Source organism: Gallus gallus, chromosome 5 (genome assembly GCF_016699485.2).
Source record: "Gallus gallus isolate bGalGal1 chromosome 5, bGalGal1.mat.broiler.GRCg7b, whole genome shotgun sequence".
In the NCBI taxonomy this organism is placed as follows: domain Eukaryota; kingdom Metazoa; phylum Chordata; class Aves; order Galliformes; family Phasianidae; genus Gallus; species Gallus gallus.
The window spans coordinates 49,029,648-49,055,471 of record NC_052536.1 but is presented as its reverse complement, the minus strand read 5'-3'; the positions used below and the strand labels follow the sequence as shown (position 1 = coordinate 49,055,471).

Sequence of the window (25,824 nt, the reverse complement as noted above, 5' to 3'; positions counted from 1 at the left end):
TGGAAAAGGACTATTGAAAGTTATCTACATTTACAGTTCAATCACACATTTTTATTTAACATCAGTATACAGAGGACAACCCCAGCAAGTTATTTTGTAATGTCAAGTATTTAGTAAAGTTCTTCAGCTGTAACAGTGACAATAGAACAGCTAAAAATAAGCAGTATGAAACAAACATGATTTTCTTAAAATTATAAATATACCAACAATACTTCTTAAAGCTTAATTATTGCAACAGTTAAATTAACAATAGTTCATGTTAGAAAGGCTCTATGAAATTTATTCAAGTTGTCAAGAAATTAGATGGAAGTGTAAAAAGGAAATACATATGAATTTTACTTTCAATTTTCACTAAAGGTAGTCAATACAATTTTGTACAGTATCACCTAACATGGCAATCTTTAACAAACTCCAGTATACAGAATTCATAAAATGCAGAAAAAATATTGTTTAATTTTTACATGTAAATCGACAGTAAATTAACTGACACAAATTTTATTACTGTAACATAAGCAGGCCAGCATTTTAAATATTAATTTAGAAGCTTTATATTGTTAAAGGGGCAGACATATACAGTCATCGCAAGTACATAACCAAATTGTAAGAGGTGATAATTCGGAACATGGGTCTTCTAAAAAGTGTTTAGTAAAAGTCATGTTATTTCCTAATCCAGACATCCTCATCATAAAGCCTTTGCAGGGCTATGGTCTTTCCTGGCTTTACCGGAGCCGTGAGTCGCACCTCCTCACACACGCACACACACACACACCTTGCTATAAATATCACGCCAGTGTACTAGGTTTAAGTTCACCCTGATAATGCGGGTATGCTCTGTGCAACTTTGCTATTATGCACGTTACAGAAAGCTTCAAATTTCAGCACGGTAACCTGAAGTCATAGCTGTGTTTCAATTTTACTAGAATCATCCCTGAAGTTTTATACAGATACCGTATCACGTTGAAAGAAATCTATTTGATAGTACTTAAATACCAGCAATTGAACTTCAATTGTAACGATGAAATGCTCCTTTCCACTGAGGAAGAATTAGTATGTATAGCTGCTCATCTCACTCAAAATATAGTGCATGAATGTTTAAGTACTCTTACTAAAACAGAAGTCATACTAAGACATGATACTGTACTACAATTGTAGTTAACTGGAAAATTCAAGGATGTTATAATTTAAGTCTAAATTTTCCTGTACAATAAGTCAAATAAATACATTCCATGTGCATTTGTTTTACAAGATGGTAACGTGTTTGTCTTGCTAGGTTATACACTGCCATTTCACCTGGTCGCAGCTCTGCCCAATCCTACCTTGAGCTTTCTGACAAAGGGAGGAACTCAGCAGCAGCTTTCATTCAATAAACTGAGGCACCGTGCACAGCGGTGAACAGAAGTCACAGAGGGTTTCTCTCTGACCGTTCAGTTCAGAGAAAGCTTGTTGTGCATATCTAGGCCCCACTTCACTCTGTTTATGGGTTTGTTTGTTTTTAGTGTTTTCCTGCTTTGGTTTTTTTCTTGCTGTTGTTGTTCCTTTGTTTTTAATTGCTTCTGCAGTTCCTGTAATTCAGTTTGAAGGAGCTATAAAGGTCAGACATGAAGCCTACCTCAGTTCCTTTCACATTTTTTCCCCTACGTCTTAAGATAAATACAACATCTATAATGCCATTTACATTTTCTGCGGGGCTGGGAAATAAATGGGGAAAAGGAGACAGTTAATTGTCACCATGTAGATAAGGAAGTCCATACTCTTGTTAAGGCAACCTATTTTTCTTACTACCCTGAACCTTCTCTCAGAAACAGGCTAAGCAAAAATGAGAGTAAAAAATTAATTTTAATGAACCCTGAGTCTCGATCAACTTGTTTCTTATTAAAATTTTTCCATTTACTTGACCTCATTCTGATTGGGAGAGCTAGCATAATAGTTCTGGGAGTGAGATATAAGCATGGTATGTATATCCAGTGAGGAAGCTCAAGGTATGATTATGTTATACACATGATATAATAACTTGGAAAGTTGGTTTACAATCTGCGAGGACGCTCTGTATGCACAGTACAGCCTATCCTAAGGATCACAGCTGAAAAGAAGTTTCTGGATTTATTTTTTTCCACTAAGGACAGCACCAGACCAACCACAAAACTCAGAGACCTTGCTGTGCGCTGTCCAATTATCCAGCGTGTCTTTTGATGGCTACTAAAAATGAGGGAAAGGTAGCACTGGCTCAACGCAAATTATATTAAACGCTGCAAGTCTGCTTCAGCGTTCCATCCAATTCTTTCTTTAGGCTGGCAGAGCCAGGAATTTACGGAAGGCCTTTTGAGGCAATGATGGAAGAAGCAGCAAGATTCAGAGGCTTTCACTCTAGAGTTGGCAGACAAAAAAAAGTGACGGAGTTTTAAGATCACTTGGGGACCCACATTTCAAAAGGAAGACTAGAAATAGCAGCTTTAAACCCCTACGTCATGGGATAGCCTAGGATAAAACAGGTGGTGAAACAGAAATGAATGGTATATAACCCAGTAAGAAAGACATTACCATGAGTGTTTTATACTTTGACAACTCTCATTAAATAAAATTAAGTGCTTTTCTACAAACAAAAAGAATGCTCATAACGTCCTTCTGGCACAAATAGTTTCCTATCAAACCCCTGTAAACATGCCCTCAAAATTCAGTTTTTAACCATCAGAGTGAGCTCACTAGAAATGCAAGTGATATCAGAAAAACAAGTTCATTTGAAAATTTCTAAGTAAATACTTCCTAAACAATATGGCATTTACATCAGTGTGCAATATTAATTTTGAAAGTGATAACTTCAGCATGAAAATTACTTACCTGTAATTAAAGTTTTCCATATTGGCCAATACATAAATCCTGATTTTTGGTACTGCATACTTTATCTCTGAAATATTTGAAATGTCATATTCCAAATCAAAGTTAATACACGAGAAAGAGTGCGTTTAAGTTATAACCAGTCTAACAAAACCCACTTCAGCCACTGAAATTTAACAGTGTAGCATTTAGCAGTACAGAGAGGAATTTTAGAACAAAAAGAAAAAATAGCTCACATTAGAAATCTGAGGCACTGCTGTACATATATAATGCTAACTCTCAAGACTTACGAATTGCACTGAGTCACAGAAAGGATAACTTTTAGTGTTTTCATTTCATTTAGTGCTAGAACTAAGTAGTTCAGGTTGAGTTGCCTTTTTGTTTGTTTTTTAAATGAACGCTGGAGCACTGCTGTAGTTCTTAGGCAAAAAATATTGTTAGGTATTACCTCCACCCTTCTCTTCAGAGAAGGGCTTGCAATTCTTAGCACTAGTTATAACCCTGAAAAATGCACTGCAATGTAGAGTGGGCACAGCTCTCTTTGCGTACATAAATAGTGACAGATTTTAGAACACCTCAAAGAAACCTACATCGTACAAAATGTTTTAAGAAAAAATCTTGAGCTTTGCTTAAAATTTTATAGCAATGAACGAGTGGTGTTTAATGTTAAATATTTACAGTACCTCCACTTCAAGAGTGAGATTTATGAACAAAGTAGTTAAAATATTACAACCATCAGATGTTCATTTATGCTGCCCAGTGTGGCGCTATTCAGATACTGGCAGATTTTTTTCCTTCAGGTGATGATCCACATGCCACAAAACTCCAGAAGCCTTCACAGAAGTAATGGCCCTTTTTGGTGGATCAGCTCTGGCAATGTTTTCCTAGCTGTACTCCTTTAAAATACTGCCGGCAAACAAAGCCATTGTAGCACAAGGTACTTTTTAATAAAATAATCACCACTTTTAGCTTCATTCCAAGTTTAGCTTGCTGTACATTGAACAGAAGAAAAATAAAACTTCAACTGCATTTAAGTGCATTAACAGTGAAAGTTAAAACTAATAATATATTTTAATGAAGCACAAGCTTGCTGATGACCAAATTTGACTAACAGAAGTGACAGTAACATAAAAGTGAAGCTACTTAGAGCAAGCTTGCACAATTTTCCCTAATTTGACGAAGAATACATAAGTCAAGACCAGCTAAAATTAGAGTTCCTTGACAGTACTGATTCACAATTTCAAAAGCATAAACTACAGTCAGTAATGGGCTCACAAACCTGCTCATAGAATGGTCAACACTTTAATAAGAAGTGGTTTTACATTAACGGCAGACCACCACAGAAAAGTATGGAGGAATAAAACACTTTGGTTTTAATTTTTCAGAGGCTCACATTTCTCATTAGACTTGAAAGCAGCAGCTTTTATAAGCTACTGTTATTGGGAGCGCAGTTATTTTGTAGAAGACACTTGAAGTATAATTATTTTAGTGATTGACATGTTTTACTTCAATTTTTACATAAATAGCTTTCACCGTATTGTGGTTACTCTTAAGTATAAGAACACTGATCAATAGTTTAGATGCACAGTATTTATTTCTTCTGCTGGAAGGCAACTATACTTAATAATTGTATCCAAGACACTTCAAATCATTCAGAAATATGGCATGCAGTATCCAAAAGTATGGCTCTGAGGATTTTTTTTTTTTTACATTAAGCATAAAGAAATTTTATATTCAACATTCATTTATATCTCAAGAAAACTACCTATTCAGAGTTCTAGTTCTTTGATGCAGCATTAAGGATTAAAACTTACCACTTTACCAGGCCTTGCCCATGTGCAAATAAATCCCTCCTGACAAGCAGTGACTATACAGTCTTCAAGAAAAATTAACACAGTCAGTCTTTCATGTGCTATCTTTTTACAGATTAGAGGCTCTAACAAGGGAACATCTTCCATTCTGGGACAGAGAGGTGTTCCCAAAGTTTTAGCTGGGTCCGTTTTGGTTTTAGTAACTAGGTTCAGTTTGTCACTGCTCTTGCTAGATATATGTCCCATGCTATGATTTCTCTTGTGATCTTTTTCATGGTGTCTTTCCTTCCGATCATGTAGTGATAAGGTTGCAAATTTACTAACACCAGAAGCAATGGCACCATCCATGACACTGCTTTTACTGCCAGCATTTGAGACTGCAGAGTGTGGAAGGCTGTTTGACCGTGGAAGAGGAGGGGGTACAGAGTTTCCAGGTGTTGTGATACTGTTTCCGTTACTTCCTGGGTTAGCTCCACCACTTCCAGCGGGTGGACTTGTGGCATTCATGACATTTGTATGTGTCCTTGCTCTTGAGAGAGGTTGGTGGGGGAAGAGGATATCTTCTGTAAGATCCCACAAACAGAGCTGTGTGTCCTGGCCTACTGAACCAAATCTATACGTAACACTTACTGGACGACTGTCTGTAGAGTTCCTTTTGGATAGCCTAGATTGCGTGCTATTTGCTCGATCTCTGCCAAAATGAAGGTCTTGGAAATCCTCATCACTTCCGCTAAATTCCATCGGGTCACTCTCTTCTACACTAGTGGTATATGGATCAAACGCAACAACACTGACCCACGATTTATGTCCGTGACCTCTTGCTATTACTCGACAGTCCACAAAAGACCAAACTGTTACCAAGTCATCCTCTCCACCCGTCACTATGTATTTCCCATCGGGACTCCAACACACACACAGCAGTCCTCCAAAGTAGCTTTTCATTGTACCATGCAATTCCACGGAATCAAAGTTAAACACGCGAAGAAAACCATCCTGGCTCACACATGCCAAGAACTTTCCGTCTGGGGAAAAGGCAAATTCATTCAGGGCACCCTCACCTACTGTCCATTTAAGCAGAGGGTTTCTTGTGGATTTACTCTTGCAAGTGTGAACTGCAAAACTTTCTCCTTGTTTAAGTAGCTGGTAGTGCGGGGCTGTGGTACCACAAGTGTGCTCCACGTTATATAAGTACATATTGCCACTGGAATGAGCTACTAGGAAAAGGCTTTCCGAACCTGGTACCCATTTTACACAGGTTACTCTGGACTTGTCTATTAGTCTCTGTGAAAAACAAAGAAGATACACATCAGAAAGTCTGAAAAGTAAAGTTTTAATGGTTAACTGTAAATCTGAACTTTTTGGGGAGAAAGAAGAAACTTTAAGCAAAGTCAATTCAACTTTCTGAAAAAGAGCTACGTTACTATGTTCACACATACTTATAATCTTATCAGGCAATTAACAGGAAATGATTTTTAGAGAAAGCGCTACCAAAGGTTATTGTTGTCCGGTCATATTGCAAAGAACAGACTCTGATAAAGCCTATCTCTTGCTATGAACCTCAAGGTAGAGTCCTTGAGTTTACTTTTCACTGTGTAGGTTGAAGGGTATGAAAAAAAATAACAAAACACCAAACAAAACGAGCTAAAGGGAAAAAAGGCTGTTACTCATCTATACTACAGAGCAAATACATTCTAAATCAGCAGCAATAAGTTTAGACTCAGGTTTTATCTAAAATCACATATAGAAAAATCATCCCCTAAAAGGAAAAAAAAAAAAAAGAAGAAGCTTTAGGAACCTTGACCAGCTCACTGATTTATGGAGCAAATGCTACACAGTGTACCCAGGTTGGAGAGTTAATAGATGCATGTAATTTAGCAAATTCAGAAAGCACACAGCCCTTTCACCTTAGATACCCCATCCTTCAATTACTTTTCATTCATTAGCCATGAATCGATCTATACTCTCAATTACCACCTGATTAAGAAGTTTCATTTAAAGAAAAACATTTTAATAAAGTCCATCATCACAAAACAATGAATGCATCAAATAAACATCCCCAACTCATGTCTTCAATGCTCTAAGAATTGAGAGGTAAAGTTAAACTCAGGGAGTCAAGTGCAATTCTGGTGGACATCTATCAACATTCAGCCATGGCATCACTCTACCGAAACTTGGAAACAATTCTTTACATGCACATTCAAGGTCTGTATTTGAGACAGACTGATTATAGGCTGAAAGGAGAGCTGAGCTATACAAAAGATAGAAATGCAAATACAAAGAGTCTGAGGAAATACCAGAAAAAGTTACAAAAGCCACTCTCCACCCCTCCAAAAAAAGCAAAGAAAAAATCCCTTGCTATGCTGTTTATCACAAAATAAAAACCAATGGATAATACACTGAGTTTTATCAATGCTGGGCCTGCAACTACCAAAAACAGCACCTGGTCATTTCATATTATAATCTTCAACATATGTTTGTTGCTGTCAAGTTCAATAGAAGCCCAGGAATCCTCTCTTGCGTAACTTCTCATTTTGTACTTGAGAGCTAAGCTAATCTGTGAACTCTTTCTCAAATGAGGTACTTTTAAAAACACCATCAACTTCCCTTCTTTAATAACATTTTAAATAATTTGTCACATGCTCATTAAAATAGATCATTTGTATCTCAGTAATAATGACATCAGAAATGTTACACAGAAAGCAACTTCGTACATAACTAAAAAAATGACAGGGATATTTGTCAGGTTAGCCTGCTTGAGGCAATAGTCTTCTTGTTACAAAGCTACCACTAATACAGCACAAAGTGAAACTGCTTGCTTTACTGCATTACAGCAGCTCAACCTGACATACGATCCCTACTCACAAAACACTCAACTGTTGTACTGGAAACTGTGTTTTAAGTTCACAATCATGTTGAGCTACGCAGCACAGAGCACTGCAGAAGAATTCCCCCAAACCTGAATATCTTTACCTCAAAGATGCTCCGAGCAAAACAGGATTGCAACATATGAAATGAGATTGGTCTGAAGAGACAAGATATATATAGCAAGTGACCACAACTCGTGCCTTTCTCAACCAGCAGAGCTTTAAAATTCAGTACAAAGATCCAAATTTTGAAGTTACAACTTTGTTTTGAAAGTTTTTTTTGACTGGGATTACACATCTGGAGTGAAGCAAAATAAGACTTGAAGTCAGTACGATACAATAAAGAACAGAATGAAGTACCAAACAACAGCTGGGATAAACAGCTCATATTCAGTTTGGTGAAGTAATAGTAAATAAAGGAGCTTCAGCCACCAGCCAGGAAGATAAACTCTGACTGCTGTTTTGAACAACCGTGAACAAAATCATAGTCCCAGGCCAGAAGGCAGGAAAAAAAAAAATGGAGGCAAGTAAAGCATTTGCATTAAGGTTTGCCAAAAAGCTCTAGCAACACAAGTAGAAGAAAAGATGCAGCTTAAGGCTTTGGGTTAAATAAAAAGATGATAAAAAATACAATAAAGGAAACCTATTTCAGCTGGTTAGCTTGAGGATAGCCAACTACTGCCTGAAAACAACTGCATGTGTAAGGCACACTTGGTTGGTTTGGGGAATAAAAAAAACACATCACTAATTAGATCCTGACACAACTGGAAGGAATATCATTACTGATACAGGTCCTTTTAGGCAGGCTGCCATAAGCTACATAGTATTAAGAACCTGAGCTTTTCAAGTTCTTCCACATCAACAGAGTTGAAAGAAGAAAGTTACAAGGGAAACTGCAATAGCTTTAATTTACTCCAGCTTCCACACAACCTTCTGTGTCTTAAGATGTTACGCAATTTCACTTGTCACTTATCATTAAAAGCTACCCTGATTGCTTTATCACAGGTGATAATCAAAACAGAGCCTTGGGCTACCTGTATCACCAAGTTACTAACAGGATGAGTGGTGAATTCTATTACCTCTACTACTATAGCACCAGTGCTACATCTGTCAAAAGACATAAACACTCATTTAGACCACCTTCTGGCTAGGATGGTAGGTTTATCTTCATATACTGTCTGAAGTCTAAATATATTCAAAAACCAACAGGCATCTTCATTGTGAAGTAAATGTTCCAACTCAAACATAAACACTCACTAATGTTTCTCTGAAATGGTTTTTAGATGCGAGCTAGAATTTCTAAACATAGCCATAGCAAATTTCAGTACTGTAACTGACAGATTAAAAATAGACATTTTGGAGTTGGTTGTAACCACAGATGAAAATCAGTGTTGGAAAAAAGAACGCATCTTCTAACGTTGTAGGAAAGGGGTTCCATTTAATTTCCACCAAACAGGCAGAGGATGCATTTCCATCACAGTGAAGTACTGCCGGTGATAACAGAAAAGACTGCTTTTTGTAATGTCAGATTGCTGCAGTGTTTCTATCACTTTTGGATTATCAAATGAACTATTCAGCCTGCAATGCATCTTCACACCACAGAAGTTAGACAGTAAACATCAAAGCAGGTAAACATGCATTTGATCTTTACATAAGGTATTTTAGCAAAAGTTTTTCCTTAAGGCAACTACGGGTCAGCTACAAGAGTGGCAATTGCTCTGTGAAAGGATATTATAGCTACTCATAGTTTTCCACCACCTTTTCTTTAGTACTTATGCTACTATCACAGAAGATTACATCAGAGCTGTGTTGACACAAGTAATTTGCTCACATTCACGTTAGCACTCCCAGTGGTGAAGCTGTACCAGTGTTAAAGTTTGCTTTTCTGAGACTGCTTTTTGTTGTTGTTGTTTTTAAAAGGACTTTAGAAGGAATACATACAGTGCTTTCTACCAAAAGAATGTTTCATGCAAAATTAAGAGGCTCTCCAGCACTGTTTCCCATTCTACACAAGCAAAGAGAACAGGTGTAAAAGGCTTGGAACAAAGAACACTCCTCTTCTGATCTAGTTGTAGCTACTTTTAGAAAGTTGAGGAGGAATTAGACAGCTCTAATTATAAAACAACCCCATTGAGAACAATACTTCAATTTTCTTTGCACAAAGACAGAAAGAAAACAACTCCCTGAGGTTGGAAAGATATGCTTTCTCAGTCTGAAAGCTGAGCAAGGCTTAACTTAATCTGCAAAGCTCTTATCCAGATTTGAAGTCTCGGGAAAAAAAAACTCCAACAACAAACCACCTGCAAAGCACTTTGTGATTACCTCATGCATTACCTGCAGTTAGATTAGAACATAAAAAGCAGCAATAAATAATCTCTTGCTTATCCTTTGCAGAAAATGCTTTCCACGTTTTATCAGTGACAGATCTCTTCCCCTGTAAACATACACTTAACTTTCTAAGAATACCAGTATTACCAGGCAATGAGAGCCAGTGGTCTTGTAAACTGACCTAAGTCCACCACCCATCTTAGCACTCCCTCGATTTTTATTTTCTTCCTCATGGCACAGATGGAGATTCTTTCAGGAATGTCACACAGTCCAGACCTTGTGAGCATTCCGCTTCCCCTACACAGCATTCAGTTTAATATCCTGGTCTTCCCTGAGGAAGCCTGTAGGAATCCTTGATACAGACAGCTTCCTGACCATACAAAACTGTATTTCAACTTTAATTAAGATTTAATATTTTGACTTCAACATATTAAAAAAGTGCTCAAGTGTTTTCTTCTCCACTTGGAACTAAATGCCTCTAAAAACAACTGTAAGAGAACATGCAGAAACATGTAGATGTGAAGATATTTTTCTATCAAGCTAACTGTATTAGCTCCGTTTACAGCATTACCCAAACTAAGAAGTCTTAACTTTTTCTTTTCCCTGAAAACCATGACAACCCCAAAAGGTTCCTCCACGAATAATATTTTAGTGTAAGAATCTAAACCAACGAAGCATCTGGAAAACAAAAGGCAGTGACTGAACGATGAGCTGTATAGGCAAACAAAGCCACCTACAGAACTCTGAGGATCTTTTATATCAGAAATACATTGCATGCAACAATGTTAAGATTTCTACTTACTTCCTCGTTAAATAATTTGCTAGTTTCTTTTTTAATAGGGTCTATAAGCTGGACCTGGCCTGCTGAGAAGCCCACTAGAAGAGAGACACTTTCTGCTGTGGCTGTTAAGTGATTGAAGTCATGGCATGTAGGTTGTGTTCCTTTGTATATCCTTTTGTCTATTGGTTTACTCAAGTCCGCAGCCTGCAAAAAGAGCAAACAGAATTAAAACAGTTTATCACAATGTATACACATGTTCTATCTACAAATGAGTTTATACTAAGCAACAATTTATGCAGTCATAAAACTGTACTTTAAAATGAAGCTCTGTATTTACCGAATACTTCTGTGACATCAAAATACGTCTTTAAAAGGTTTATCTTTTGATAAAACATAACACTTTCACGTTTTTCAAGTTTGCTAAACACTACACATACCCAGCCTTCGGAACTATATCACATGACAAACTAATGACAACCAATGCGTTCAGTAACACAAAGGCTCCAGTGAGTCCTCAAGACCAACCTATTCCCAGAAGGCTTTTTTTCCCCAGAAGCAGCATCCCATCACTGAGAAAAGGTACCTTCCATTTTTCTAGTAGCAGCTTTCTCAATATCACTTATAACCGGTTCTGGTAGTCAATTAAAAATAGTATATGCTAATCCTTGTACAGCAAGCACATCCTCTTACAACAGGCAAAAATAATCTTGGTATCAGTATTAAAAAAAGACCGACTAGATCCAAGGGGACAGATCTCTAGGAACAATGACTTGGAACACTGATACTGTGATTATAATGCACTTCTTGTTAAGCTACAAAATGATTGTGCTTCTGACACTGACTTATTAAATGTGAAAGTACTTTGCAGCATCTGCAATCCAAAATTATTTTGTGTCAATATATCAATTTTATTTACTCAACAATCCAGACAGATATTAGATGAAGAAAGTGCCAACAAAAGAGAAGAACTTCAACGTAAACAACTGAAGATCTGGCACTGAAGTGCCTGAAGAATCACAAGGAAAAGTAATTTAAAACGCCCTCGGTTGTGTAACCCATGCTTATCCCTGTATCACTTCTGAACAGGCACCCTAATCTTTCATCATCCGGAGATTATAACCCACATATTTACTATGTACAATCACATACATCAGGTTCAACCATTTTTTAAGGAAAAAAAACCTCTCTATTTACTAGGTTCAAAGCCTGTAGTTACAAATCTGCAGATAAAAATATTGCCGACTTCTGATGCAGCTGTGATCTCAGACTTGGTTTCTAATTCCAGTATATACTTTTACAGTATTTAGTCTGAGGAAATCAGGGCAGCAATAGAGGAAATAAAACTTGTTTGAGGAAGAGGACAAGCTTCACTGAGAAGAAAACTGCTCCACTGTATTACAGCTCAGAGAACAAATCCATTGCATGCACAGAGTTACACATACAGATAACAGACCTGTCTGTCAGTAAGTAAAGACCAGGACTAGCTACACTGTGAATCTCACCAGGTAAGCAAGGCAAATTTAACCATGGGATACGTGTGATTGTGAATATATACTACAGCACTGAAGTTACGCTTAATGTTTTGCAGCATATTATAAATCAGTTTAATCAGGTGTAGGGCCTTCTGGTTGAAAACTTCAAAAGGAGACAATATATTCCACCTTCTAAAGTCAGCAGGTTATGAAGTTATTCTCTAGAGCCCAGAGATCCATTATAAGCTAAAGAGAATACTGGCAATACCTCTTCAAGGAGAGCTTTAAAATAGAATGCTAGCTCTACTGGGATCCCAGGATAAGGCACAGGCCTATCAAGGCGCATCCTCAGACATGTAAACCTGTACACTGAAACTGGAAAGCAAATCCTGGAGGCCATGCAGTTGGTCTCCCGTATTGTGTAAGATCTTCTTGTCCTTAATCAAAGCAAAGTGATAACAAGAGATAACTCGCAAAATGGAGGTAATGTTTTCATCTGGAAGACCTTTTTTTTTTTTTTTTTTTTTTTTTTTTTTTTTTTTTTTTTTACAGAAATGCATCCCTCTGCACCTCAAGGAAATGCCAGGAGTGAGCAAGGTTCTGTGCCTCCCTCCTTTCAGCTTTGAGACTCCAGGTATGGCCCCTAGCAAAAGTTTCATCACAACGCAATGCCTAAGAAAGAAGATCCCTTTCTAAACAAATAGAACTCAGTCTGAATCATGGTGAAAGATCAGAATGGCTGACTCTCCCATTAGTGGAAAACAATTATTTCCAGGGTCTTCTACTTCTGAATCCTTACTGTTCTTTTAAGTGGCACAGAATCAAGACATCGCCAATCACAGGTTGAAACTCTTGTCTGGCCAGAGTTTTGTACTATTGCTACAACTTTTCTTGTCCTTACTGTGCCTAAAAGTCTTCTGAAATTGTGTGATAACAAATCTAGCAAGACATGAAATTCTGATAAATGAAATCTAAGCACAATTCACTGTGCTTGTCCTACCTGCTCTCTGGAAGCCAGATGGCAGTGACAGTCTGTCTGAACTTAAATGGAGTGTAAGTAAATTAATTCAATTAGCAGAAGATAGGCTTCTAATGACAGGGATGCCTTACCTTTTGTTTGTTTACATGCTGCTAGTGTTTTCAGTTATATTTATGACATAGCTGTCTCCTGGAGATCAATCAAAACTACAAGCACCAAAATACTTTTCTGGTCTTGTTCTGTCTTCACTGAAAGGCAGGATAGAATCAATGATCTTGAGAACCAAAAGCCATTTTGTCTCTATTTCTGCACATTTGAAAACTGCCATTGGATTTTTGATAAGAACAAGAAAAGCACTTACTCATAAAATTCAATAGGGCCTATGACTCAGCATTTCATTAGCATTCCATTAAGTCCATTTGCTATAGCTCTATTGTGGAGGACATGATTCTCAGAAAAAGAGAATCCTGGTCCACAGCTGTGCTGGTATCTGACACAACTTACTCATAAAGGTGATGTGAACTGTCCTTATTTCAAAAGAATGGTGATGTACTTTGAAAGAGAACCAAAAGACCTTGGGTTAAGTGTTACCAAACGTGGCAGCTACAAGCACATAAGGCACCCTTGGCTATGCCTGAGGCGGTAGCTAATGATTTTTGTGCTTTTTGTCCTAATTGTTGTGAATTTTTCTTCTGAAAAAATACTTAGGCTTGACTAAAATTAGATTGGAGCATTTAATGCAAGGTTAAGGATTAATACTGTTCTCCTTTGGAAAGAAGTATCCATAAAAGCCATCAAAGTATATATTCATTAATCAAGTCTCATTAATAGCAATTGGGCCAACTGACACCTGCACTAGAAGTCTGTCCTTTACAACACTTGTACTTCAAGTATCTCCTGGGCAAAGCAAAAAAGGAATAATGGGTATTGGGCAAAGAAGAAGAATCTCACTCAACACTTGTTTGAAGTCAGTGATGCAGCTAATGAAAATCAGTGTACCTGGGACACCAATGGTTTCCAAGTTCTGTCCTTGTACAGATCAAAGTAGTCTTTATAAAATCTTAGTTACATGCAGGAAAAAAAAACCTGACAACATTGTCATTTGGTTCTTCGTGGTGTATTCTCAAAATAAAACATGAATCATATAATTGTCTTGGGGACATCCCAGCCCCATTTAGTTAACTCACATGTCATACTGGGTCAGGGAGAGGGAGGGAAATATACATATATTTACATACACACACATCAATACACAGAAGTGTTTTATATAAAAAAGTGTGTGTATATATTATATACACATATATATACACACACAAATATATATAATTTGCCCAATCACCTTGAACCGAGACATCCAGAAGAAAGGTAGTTGAGCAGAACTCTTAATACTAGGAGCAGAACGAAAAAGAAAAGTCAGTTACTTCAATCTGAAACAAATATTAAGTTTCCATATTCGGACATTTGAAATGTCTGTTTAGGATGGGTACCAACAACCATGCAGAACTCTAAGGTCAAAGCCAGATTAATTTGTCCGAGATTCATTCTTTTGATTTATTATTGATGTAAGACTTCAGCTTTCATACTAGTTTCACAGTGAATCGCATTATTTCAAGTCAGCGTTTAACCATTGCTCCTTGACAGATGCCAACTTCTTCCTGCATCTTTTTCTAACTTCCATCTGCAGCTTTCTGCACATTTTACATGAAATATATAATAGCTACTACATGTCCTGCAAAGCTAAGAAAACATCTCCAGGAACAGACAGGGAAGGATTTATTTATTAATTTCTCTCATATAATTTCATCAGTCATTAAAATGCTTCCTTCAGATACTTAATGTTTTTTAATATCAAATTTGCCAGTATGCTGACTTACGAGTTCAGTGAGTTTGAGACAGAATACCAGGTCTGTAAGGCTGGAAGTAAGAACAAACACATAATAAAAATTTTACTTCCAAAAATCCTCTGAAGGGAATTTCCCTAGTCCAGAGAATTAACTATCTTCAATGACAGATTACAGGTTGGCTATGTACACACAGCTATAGCAACAACAGAAAAGGACAAATACTACACGTTTAAAACAATTTTTCCAGAGTTTCTGGAGCTTGGACTTCACACCATTACCTGTAGCTTAGTATCTCTTCAGGGATTTAATCATCCCAATCTATAAACATTATTTTGGGAAAACAGTTCTTGTTACAATGCTTACAATAACGCAACAAGTCAACTCCTGTAACTGTTACTAAGAACAGCCAAGAAAGCCAATGCTGTCTTAGAGGGCATTAGGAAAAGTGTGGCCAGTGGGATGAGGGAGGTGACCTCCCCCCCTACTCAGCCCTTGTGAGGTCACAGGTTCCTCTGTACAGGGGAGATCTGGAACTACCCCAGAACCCAACAGAGGGCCGCCAAGAAAATGAAGAGACTGCAGCACTTCTCTGATAAGGAAAGGCAGAGAGCTGGATGTGGCCAGCCTGGAGGACACAGATGATTTTATCCATACATACAAGTATCTTAAGTTAGGTTGTCAATAAGATGATGGCCAGACCCTCCAGCTATGCCCAGCAACAGGCTAAGAGGCAGCGGGCACAATTTTAACCACAGGAAGTTCCATGCGAATATGAAGAACAATTTCTCTGCTGTGCAGGTGACACAGCACTACAACAAGCTGCCTGGAGAGGCTGTGAAGTCTCCTCTGGAGGTACTCAAAACCCACCTGGATGCAATTCTGTACAGTGTGCTGAAGGTGTCCCTGCTTGAGCAGGGTGTTGCACTAAATGATCTCCTGAGGTCCCTGCCAACCCCAACTGTTTGAGTGTGCGTCAGTGGTATTTTAGGCACTTCTGTAGAATTCTCTGGTGAATTCTACTCGGTGCTTCTGCACGTTATTTTTTATTTTTCTGACAGAAATACTAGTCTGAATGCTTCACACTGGTAATCCCTCTATATACTTCAGTAGAAAAGGAGTACATCTCTGGAATATTTTTGTAAAGCCCCAGCACGTGATGCTTCAGGCTGCTCTGATCTCCCCATTGACTCTGCTGTGGGCAGAAGTTGAAAGCAGTGGCCCTTAGAGGTCCCTTCCAACCTAAAAGACCCTGTGACCCGATAGTCAGGACCAGCCAAAGCAACAGCAATAGAGCCAGTCCAACTTACTTAACAGGTCTGGTTTATGTCTTAAAGGAACTTTAAGCTGGAAGAAAACGACAGGAACAAGTCAGTTGACTATCCCTATGAAAATTACTGATGTAGAACAAAAGTTCTGCTTAATTTATATGGCATACACAGCATAAAGTCCAGGCACTCACTGCATACCTAAAGCCCTAATAAAACACTGTTTGGTAAAGATGACAGTACATGGCTGATCAGTAATAAACTGGTTTCTACAAATACAGCCAGCAGCTAATGACCTTAGATTTCTGGGCAGAAAGCATGAAGTCTGGCAACCTCACATCAGTCCTGGGACCAACTCAGATCCTAGAAAAGCTTCTGGAACTTCGTAAAAACTCAAATATTTCAGTTCTCCTTAGGACTCCAGTTAAAGTCAGCAGACAGTCACCATTTGTAAAGTCACCCTATGTATACAGTTACAGTTGTAGAGACAGTTTCTTAAGTAACTAAGGACAGCTGAGCTGCTTTTCCCATACCTAACTGATTTGCTTAGTTGTAACAGTTGCATAATGGGTGTTTGGTGTGTAACTAAAGACCAGTTCTATCTCCTAAGCCTCACAAAACCACTGATGCTACTGAAAAGTTAGCCTTTATTTTGCAACATCGCATTCAATGCATCAGCTCTACACTAAAGTCATGCACAAGCACACACAAAACACCACATTATTTCATTTTTACTTTTGCTTTTAATATTAGTCTGACCTTTAAACTCCGTGAACATTAACAGCTTAACACTCAAAACAGCACAACCAGTGCTGAATTGTTTGCTGCCAATTAAGAAAAGGGCAAGTACCAACTAACACCAAAAACAAGCACACAGCCACTTTCTCTTGTTCTTCTCTAATCGAAGGGAAGAGCTTACGAGAAAGCGATGATGATTATTGCACAGGACAACGGGGAGTTGGAAAACTGAAAACTAAGGAACTAAGACAAAAAACAATTAGCAAGGGGGAAAAAATCATCTGTTACTTTTAACACGCAGCCTCAAAGACGTTCCTTTAAGGCATTTCTCCACAGATTCCCTTACTCCAGGGAGACTTCAGAAAGCGTAGCTGCCAATCTGTGCTAGTTTTACTTTCCGAAATTCTTAGATTCAGGTCTGCAGCGACAAGGGCATATTTTCTGATGTATTCTACCTAATACATAAAAGTTTTGAATGATCTCACTCAAAGTGCACAATGATTTGCGTTAGCTCCAAGCAAAAGCAGTTCAAAATTTATTTCTACTCAACAAAAGATTTACTCTCCTTAATACCACTGTTCCTCATAAGTGGGTTCCTGTATCTTTTCAGAAGGCTTGTGCAAGTTACAAAGCAATTCATTAATGCTGAACAGGAACACTTCAGGTACACGACGGAGTTTCTAGGATACTGCTTCAGAACAGCCCTGTAAGTAAAACAGGGACACCAAGTAATTTTACTTAACCTATTTTTTTTCCTAAATAAAATGTTCCACACAACTTATCCATAACGAAGTCTTAAACATCAATTTTGTACAAAGCTGCCTGAAAATTTGAGAAGCTACTTGATGCTCTTCTTTATTCTAGATTTAACTTCCACCTGGGGGCCATACAAGACAGCCATGATTTCAAATGTAAAGCATTACTTAACAGGATTTCAGTGGTTACTCACACAGCAGGCAACTCTGACCACGTAAATTGCGATGAAAGCTTTAGTCCAGACAGCTGGGCATAAATCTATTTAGTTTTCTGAAGCATCCAATAAAATTATCATTTTCTGTTTCCAGAAGAATTATCTTAAGCACTTGAACAGAACAAAGAGCACGCAATGGTTTGGAATAAATATACAAGACAAACAGAACCCATGACAAGATTAATAATATGGATGTGAACGCCATAAAGAAGAGACAAAGAATTACTTGATTTGCAACTACCACAGCATCGTAAACTCCATTTCATTAAGACCTTGAACAAAAATATTTATCTACATATGGACCACATGGTATAGACCAGCACGTGCTATTGGGAGTATTTAAGGTGCAGGTTCTGGCTTATCAGTACTACTAAGCTTAGAAGAGTTCAAAACCAAAACCAAACAAATTAGAACAGCGGGCTCCCCATCCTCAAAATATTGTTTTTTATTTGCAAATCACTTTTCACTTCACATGTACATATAGAATCAAGTTAGCCTTTGTTCCCCTGTATGATTGGGCAAAGGGCATTAAAGTAGGACAGGAACATTAACTCATTTGCACCAGGGAAGTTAAGTGAAATTGAAGAATTTTGACACTTCTCCTTCCCCATACCCCCAAACCCAAAAACTATTGTCTGTATCTGTAACAGGCAAGTCACTGCATTTAAGGGATTTTCAATTCAACCTGTTAGACACTAGGTAAGATTGACACCCAAGCCAATGCTGCTCCTTTCCAGTGGAAGAGCAGAAGCACAACTCGTGACAGGGTGCTCCCACAGCCAGCTCAGAGCCCACAGCTCTCACGAGCTGAGTGTGACCCAGCACAGCTCCCCACAGTGCTCCCTGGTCAGTCCCAAAGGGGTCCGTGAGCAGTGCGGAGCTCCTCTGAAAGGAAAATAACAGCCAGGAAGTAGGCTGGAAGCACTCCAAGTAACTTGAGCAATCTTCAGTAACTCTATAATCAAATCACTCAAACTCTGGGGAAATGACATGACATTGTAACCTTGCTTTTTGAAAGGTGTTTGTTTCGATACATTTTATGTTAATTCTTACTATTCCTGCAGTAGAAAATGTCACTTTCCTGCCTAGAAGTGTCTCAATTAAACATTAAGTCACACTTTCCACAGTACCGTTTTACTGTGCAATACAGAAAGTGGAAGAGAGCTTTAACTTTTTCTTGAGCTTCTAATCAAACACTTGTAAACCAGCTAATAAAAGTAGTATTCCACAGACCTTAAGTTCCTTTTGCAGCATTACCCTTATCATAAGCATCAGCTAACGACACAATGCAATTCAGACAAAACTGACTTTGACTTCAGTGTTACAGGTTTGGTCACACCAAATCTGTAAACAGGCTACTTAAACAACTCAGAATACAGTCACTGTATCACACACTCCCAACAGGCGTGAACTGATTTAGATGTTCTATTTTGGTTTAAGCAATTAGTTGCCTTTTTGTGCATTTCTTTTTTTTTTTTTTTAAAGGGAAGAAGTGAAAAGAAGGCATGATATTGGTACTGTCTCTTCCCTGTGGCTGTTCTACAGAATTTTGGCTGAAATGTAGTTCAGCCAGCTGGATAAAAACCTCTGAAGCAGAAACCCAGTTCAGAATCACGCACGTTCTGCATGCAGTGCAGACACCTTCCTCCTCCTCTCCCCCTACTCAGCTCTTTTTAAAGAGAGATGTAAAAAAGATCTCACTGTGCAGTTTTAAGTTCAAAACAATGGTCTCTCAGGGCTATGAAGAGTTCACGTTTTTATATCAGTCTCTACTGTAACGGTTTAAAAATTAAGATGTAGATTTAATAAGTCATGGAACATGGACACTTCATTATCACGGGCTGCAGAGCTGGACCACAGTCCAGACTTTTTGTTCCAATACCAATTCTTCAGCAGTAGGCAGAAACATGACCCAGAAGAGACAATAAATGAATGCAGCTTGTTTCTTATCTTCCATCCTAGATTTCTTCTTGGATAGTCATTTGAATTGCAAACATGGAAGTTTAACAACACTTGATGGGATTTGTTTGCATTAACAACTGCACAGACTTGTGAACGTTGCCAGCTATTGTTTTAATACCTACTCTTTGCTTGTTATTTGCCTAGGTGACTGAACCAACACCTTCCAGTCAAGTGAAATTTGTAGAATAAAGCATCATTTCTGAATTTTGTTCCCTTCAGATTTCAGTGAATGGTTTCCTGTTCCCAAGGAGAGACAGTGCTATCTAATATTTCTTACCTACACAGCACCTTCATTGCTTATTCAAACAAGCAGTCCCATCCTTTCCTGTAGTTTCACAGATGTTTTAAGATAACTAAATTTTCACCACTTCTGAATCTTTGTAATAATCCTTTTCTTGCTATCTGTGAGCACTTTGAGATCAATCTACCAATTTATGCAATGGAATATGATTTTGCTTCATCCTTATTTCTAAAGCTTTCCTTCCTTCCATTTCTTACAATAAGGAAAAAAATCAGTACTCAAGTATTGATCAGTTTTAAGGCTGAATCATTTACAGCACCCTCCCTTCCTTTTTTCTGCGGTGGTACCAAATTGATTTGAGTTTCTTCTTCCACTGCGTGCCACCCAGTGAACAGTGCTTGTGCTCACTCACCTAGCATAATTACATCTCTCATTGCCTCTTGCCTTGACAGTTATGCAAATCAGACCAAATGCAATTTTTTCTGCTTTACACCATTATTACTTTTCTCAGAAGTTTCAGATCTGCCATAGAACTTGAAATTCTCGCATGCTAAGCTTACCAGAGCAAAATTATTTAAAGCTTTATTTAATGTGCCCAATAAATGGTGACAGTTCAAGTCGTTTTCCTCTGAACTATACCTTAGTGTAAGCTTCCAGATGTTTTCCCATTCTGTTATGTTAATTATGAGGCAATGACTTTCCCTTTCAAAAAGGCCTGCAAAAAGAACCAACTAACCTGCAGTCCAGTGTAACTGTCCCATTCGTAACACATCTGCAGATCAGCCTCTTTATTCTTCAACCCACCAGAACTCCTAAACACCACTTCAGCCACAGGCTGACTTTTCTCTGCAACACAGCTTCCCCTCTGGGGGATGAGATTTTGAAAAAGATATATGTAAATACACATACTGATTTGCATTCAGAAAGAAAACTAACTGCATGACTTGCATGCAGCCATACCTGTGGAAAAAGCCATGTGCAAAAATACCACATTTTGCCATAATCTACTGACATGGCTGCAACATGAAATACTGTGCTCACAGCCAGACAGCTGATTGAACAAGGAATCAACAAATTGAGAACCACCCCAATTAAAACACCAGCTTACAGATCTCAGTTGCAGTTTGCCAGCCTTAGGACAAACAACTGTGACAAAACAAATTAAATACTTCAAGAGCATTAACATATATACACACGTGATCCAACGGCTATCCTCATCACATCAGTTAAACAGGAAAACAGGACAAGGCACACTGAAGACACGTAAAACTTGATTGCTGTACTCAAGTAATTTATCCAGCTCCAAGAGGCTATTCTATTCACTCAATGCCCTTACAGTTAGAGGGCAAGCGAACAAAGAATGCCACTCTTCCCTGCTTGAGAATATTGCCTGCATTGTGTAAAACTCTGGACTGGGAATTAAGGTTTGCTTGATAAAAAAAATTAAATTACTACCCTTTGGAAAAGGCATCTGAAATTATGAACAACTGCATTTGTTCTCTAACATGACTATTTTGGTTTAGAAGTTTTCTTACGCGTATCTTAGTTTCCAAACTTTGGCATGAGTTTCCCACTGTGTTTGCCATGGTAACCAAGCAGGCTGAGTGTCTACTTGAAATTCTGTTTAACTGTTTAGTGTTGCATATTAATCAGGACACACTAAGACATCTTAATGTACTTTGACCAGCAAAGATAGCAGCTCTCATACAGAAACAGTGGCCTTAAGTATTACAAACCTCAAATGATTTTGTTGCTGTTTAAGTGGGAGAGTAATAGGGAAACTTTGTTGCCAAAGATGAGCTAATAAACAGAATACATTCAAATGCGAGGGATGAGGTATATTCAATTACTACAGAGCCACAGCAGAACAGAGAAAAGTCTGTATCTTACAGTACCTTTTCTCTCCCGTAAATCAAGATTTTACATTCACAGCAGAAAGGAAGATGTATTCCAAGAGAGTATTTAAGAGTTTCCACACATCAAAGCTTGTAACCTGGGAGAAGATGGTCCTGCTGCTGTGATGCAAGAGGAGCCAGGTAACTGGCTCACTCACTTGAAGCTCCATAGGTAAGCAACAGGGCCAAGCCAAGCAACAGATACCAGCTTCTGTTAGTCTCCATTTCAAAGAAAGATCCTTCTTCAAACATTCATTTCAATTACAGGATCATGAATATGAAAACACCTGTCTGGGCAAGCATACGAAATCTTTCCTAATTCCTGGAAAATGTATCAAATGCTTTAGTGTACTCAAGTTTCAGACAAAAGTAAACAACATTAGGAAATCTTGAAATAAAAAGCAGTTTATTGCTTAGTTGGTTAAGATTCACTACCCCAAAGAAGAAATAAATGTAGTTTGTCACCTCTCATAATAAATTAACAGACCCACCACCACGTGACATTACTATTCAGGAAAATCTCACGCTTACAGATAAAGGGAAATAATTCTGACCTTCACTGCCTGCTCTATAGACTCACAATACAGAGAACCATCCCCAAGAGAATCTAAGAAACAAACCCCCCTGAAGCTTGCTTATAAAACTACTGAGATTCCACAAAACATTGTATGTTCTTTCTACAGTATCTGCAAGCTCAGCTGTACTCCCACTCTTTCATTGGACTTTACTGTCCCCAGCTCCTCTGCGTCTTGCATTTCATTTCCTCTCTGGATCTAAAAGCTAGCGAGGCAGTCTCTCTGGGTACCACAGATAGTTGGACTTGTATCACTATAAATACATTTTCTTCACTCCTTTCATCCAGCTGGGCTCTAAGAAGCTTCTGGATGAAACGCTCTGCCTGTTCTTAAAAGCTGTTCTGTACTTCCCATGGAGTCTGTAACCTCTGACACCGCAGTATTTTCATTACGCAGTTGTTCAACTATTAGCAATAGCTTACAGCAGGGTTGGTCAAAGAGCAGAATCCTTCTGAATTAATAGCAAATTTTGTGAGATTAGGATTTATGGCAGATCTGGCAATGTCTCTCAGACATCTCAGGAGGGTTTTGTATTATTTATCCCCCCTTCTTTCCTCCCGCAACTTAAGAAACTGACTGCTTTGCTAGGCTACTAAAAATCATATTCCTTTTTTGCCAGTGTTACATTACACACTACCTTCTCCTAGCAGCAGCAGCTGAAATTCATTTTCATCAACACGAGTAACTAAAATTTTCTACAATATGAAAGACATCTCTTCAATGCCTCGTATAACGGCATCAAAGACACTTCCCTACTTCTACTGATAAACTCATTTCACCCATCTTTGAGCTACATTTATCTCCTGCCTTCAACAGCTGTACTTCAAACTAGCTCAGCTTGATAACTACACTGTAATGTCTGTGTCTTCTCAAAGCTCTCAGGCTGAAGCAAATATTCCATAAATACATCTCCAATGAAGTTCCTCATTGGTTACAGTTCTGATATTGGCTCATTTCACCTTACAGAATATTGAATACAAACAGTGATCCCTCTCAACTTTATTATCAGAACTCCATGCACTATTTTCATTGGTGACCTAAAGATAAAAGACGGCATTTCCAAAATCACTGCTAAAATTCCTCATTCTGAGGTTCTCTTCTAAACAGCTGTTACAGTTCTTTCAAACTGTAAGGCACGCAAAAGGAGATCAAGAGCTGTTCTGATTCCCCATTTCACAACAGAATGAGCTTAGGTTCTGAATCTCCCTCAGTTAAAATATCTAATATATGAATCTAGAATTGACAGTTCAGAAAAGGAGGAGCACTGAAGTGATGCTTGGAGCTAACAAAGTTATTAATGACATTTAAACTGAGACACCAGCGCAGCGGGCATTTCAACACACAGACAGTGGTGAATTTCTAAACTAAATAATGACGGTTCCAATCCTCCTCTACTACTGGAGTAGTAAATGTACATATTGTAGTCTCTCTGCTTTGAGGAACTGAGAGAATTGAAGTGTACTGAAGCTGTTATAAAGTAGTCAAGGAAAGATATATAATTAAGTTAGATGAGATTCTCTTAAGATGTATACTTAGTTAACCACAATTCCTTCCTCAGCAGCTACAATCTAGCAGGTTAATAACAGATTCACAGCTCTGGAGTAAAAAGGTTACACTTCTGTTTCTTTCTTATTCCTTATACTCCAGTAGACCCTTTTATTTTCTCCTAATGCTGTAGACTACTCACACGACTTGCTGCACTTATAATCAGCACTCTCCGATCCATTTTAAATGCTAAAGAAGTACAGTTCAGACAAACTGTACAAAGACATACACACACATTAGATGTAAGAAACAGAACAAGGAAAATAGGTATGTAAATGTTAAATGAATTCCACGTAAAAGCACACACATCCAACTCAGCGACTGCTACTCAGCTCTCTGGCTGAGGCAGGATATTTACAGAACACTGCAAGTTTCTTTCACTTGGAAACTGTTTAAACTGGCTAATCTCTAGGTAAAACTTACAAAATTGTAACTGCTAAAAGTGCTGTTTATTTAAATTAGAGCAGGCTGACTGCTCTTAGGCGGCCCCCAAAACATGGAACAAACTGAAAACATCACGGGACTTGATAGCATCATCCCTTGAGTTGTTCTTCTCCTCCTGAGCACATACAAGGAAGTTACCCAACCTGTCGGGCAAGAGTTCCGCTCAAGTCACACCTCCAAAGCCTGGACTTTCACTGGAGCTTTGAGCTAATTATTTTATTCTTCCATTCCAAAATGTATGAAGTTGTTCTGCTATCAGAAAAAAATAAAAATTAAAAAAACCACTTCAACAGAACATACATATCCATGAATACTATCTGTTGGTGTTGACTTAGTATTGCCTCTGTTCTTGGTTCTTCCTTCTTCGAGTGCTCAGACATCCAAAGTATCCCTAAAACACATTACACAAGATTAAGTTCCCTGCTGAAAGACTAAAGCCACAGTAGCTTCAAAACCACAGTCATTCAAATTCTATTTCTTCCAATTTTAAAAAGACCAAAACACAGCAACAAATAGTTACTTCCAAAAGGTGGCTTTGCAGGTGTGTTTTGTGGCCAAAAAAAAAAAAAAAAAAAGCTGTCCCTTTATAAAACCCTTGCATTTTCCAGTTTTAACAGTGAAGCCTGAAGTAGAACACTCCTCTCTCTACAGGCATTCACAAGTATCAAAATAAACAAAACATCCAAAATAAACAAAACAAACATGCACAGAACAACAAACAGACCAACCACCAAACCAGAACCTGACTGATTTATGGAATCAATATCAACATTCAGTTCATTAGAACTAAACTCTATTAGGCAATTTACTTGTAATCTCCAAGCTGCTATATGATCGTTTTTATCAAATTAAAGCAAGCTCAATTTCATGTAAACTTGTCAACAGGTGGAAGTATAAATTCATACCACTTAACAACACATCCATTATAGCTCTGTTATACTAAATAACCTACAGGCAAGCAGTATTAAGTTGTGTTCCCACCAGTTCACCACTCTAGCATTTATCTTCTCATGTTTTTCCCACCTCTCTTTCAGCACAGAAGAGGCCAAGTTATTTCTTTAGGATTTGAAAAGAAAAAGCAGCAGCCAAAGAGCTCAGGATTACCCGTTGCCATAACAAACCAATGTTTTAGTCCAGCAGCGTAAATTCACTGCTTGAAAGAAAAATTTTTTATCTGTTCCAGAAAAGCAGACTGAATAACTGTAGCCCGCATTGCACTGTTGCTATAGAAACTTATTTCACTGTAGCAGTTAATTGTTAATCAATTTATGTTTTTTT

At 38.0% G+C, this 25,824-nt stretch overlaps 1 protein-coding gene across 11 annotated transcripts in view; it reads right to left on the bottom strand.

Annotated features, from left to right (window-relative positions):
* The window catches only part of WDR20 (WD repeat domain 20), a 61,722-nt gene that overhangs the window by 7,005 nt on the left and 28,893 nt on the right, over positions 1 to 25,824 (bottom strand). For 5 of the 11 annotated variants that reach the window (XR_005860095.2, XM_040701269.2, XM_040701266.2 and 2 more), the window contains 2 exons: positions 10,638 to 10,820; positions 4,647 to 5,924 (listed from right to left, as the gene is read on the bottom strand). The exons of 1 other annotated variant lie outside the window; for it this stretch is intronic. Coding sequence is in view for 7 of the 10 variants with exons in the window: in XM_040701269.2 (XP_040557203.1) it covers positions 4,647 to 5,924; positions 10,638 to 10,820 (1,461 nt within the window). In the remaining 3 variants the exon portion in view is untranslated. Of the gene's footprint in view, positions 1 to 29; positions 5,925 to 10,637; positions 10,821 to 25,824 lie in introns of those variants that run through there. 5 more of the 11 variants (XM_004936334.5, XM_025151254.3, XR_005860097.2 and 2 more) reach the window with 4 other exon arrangements.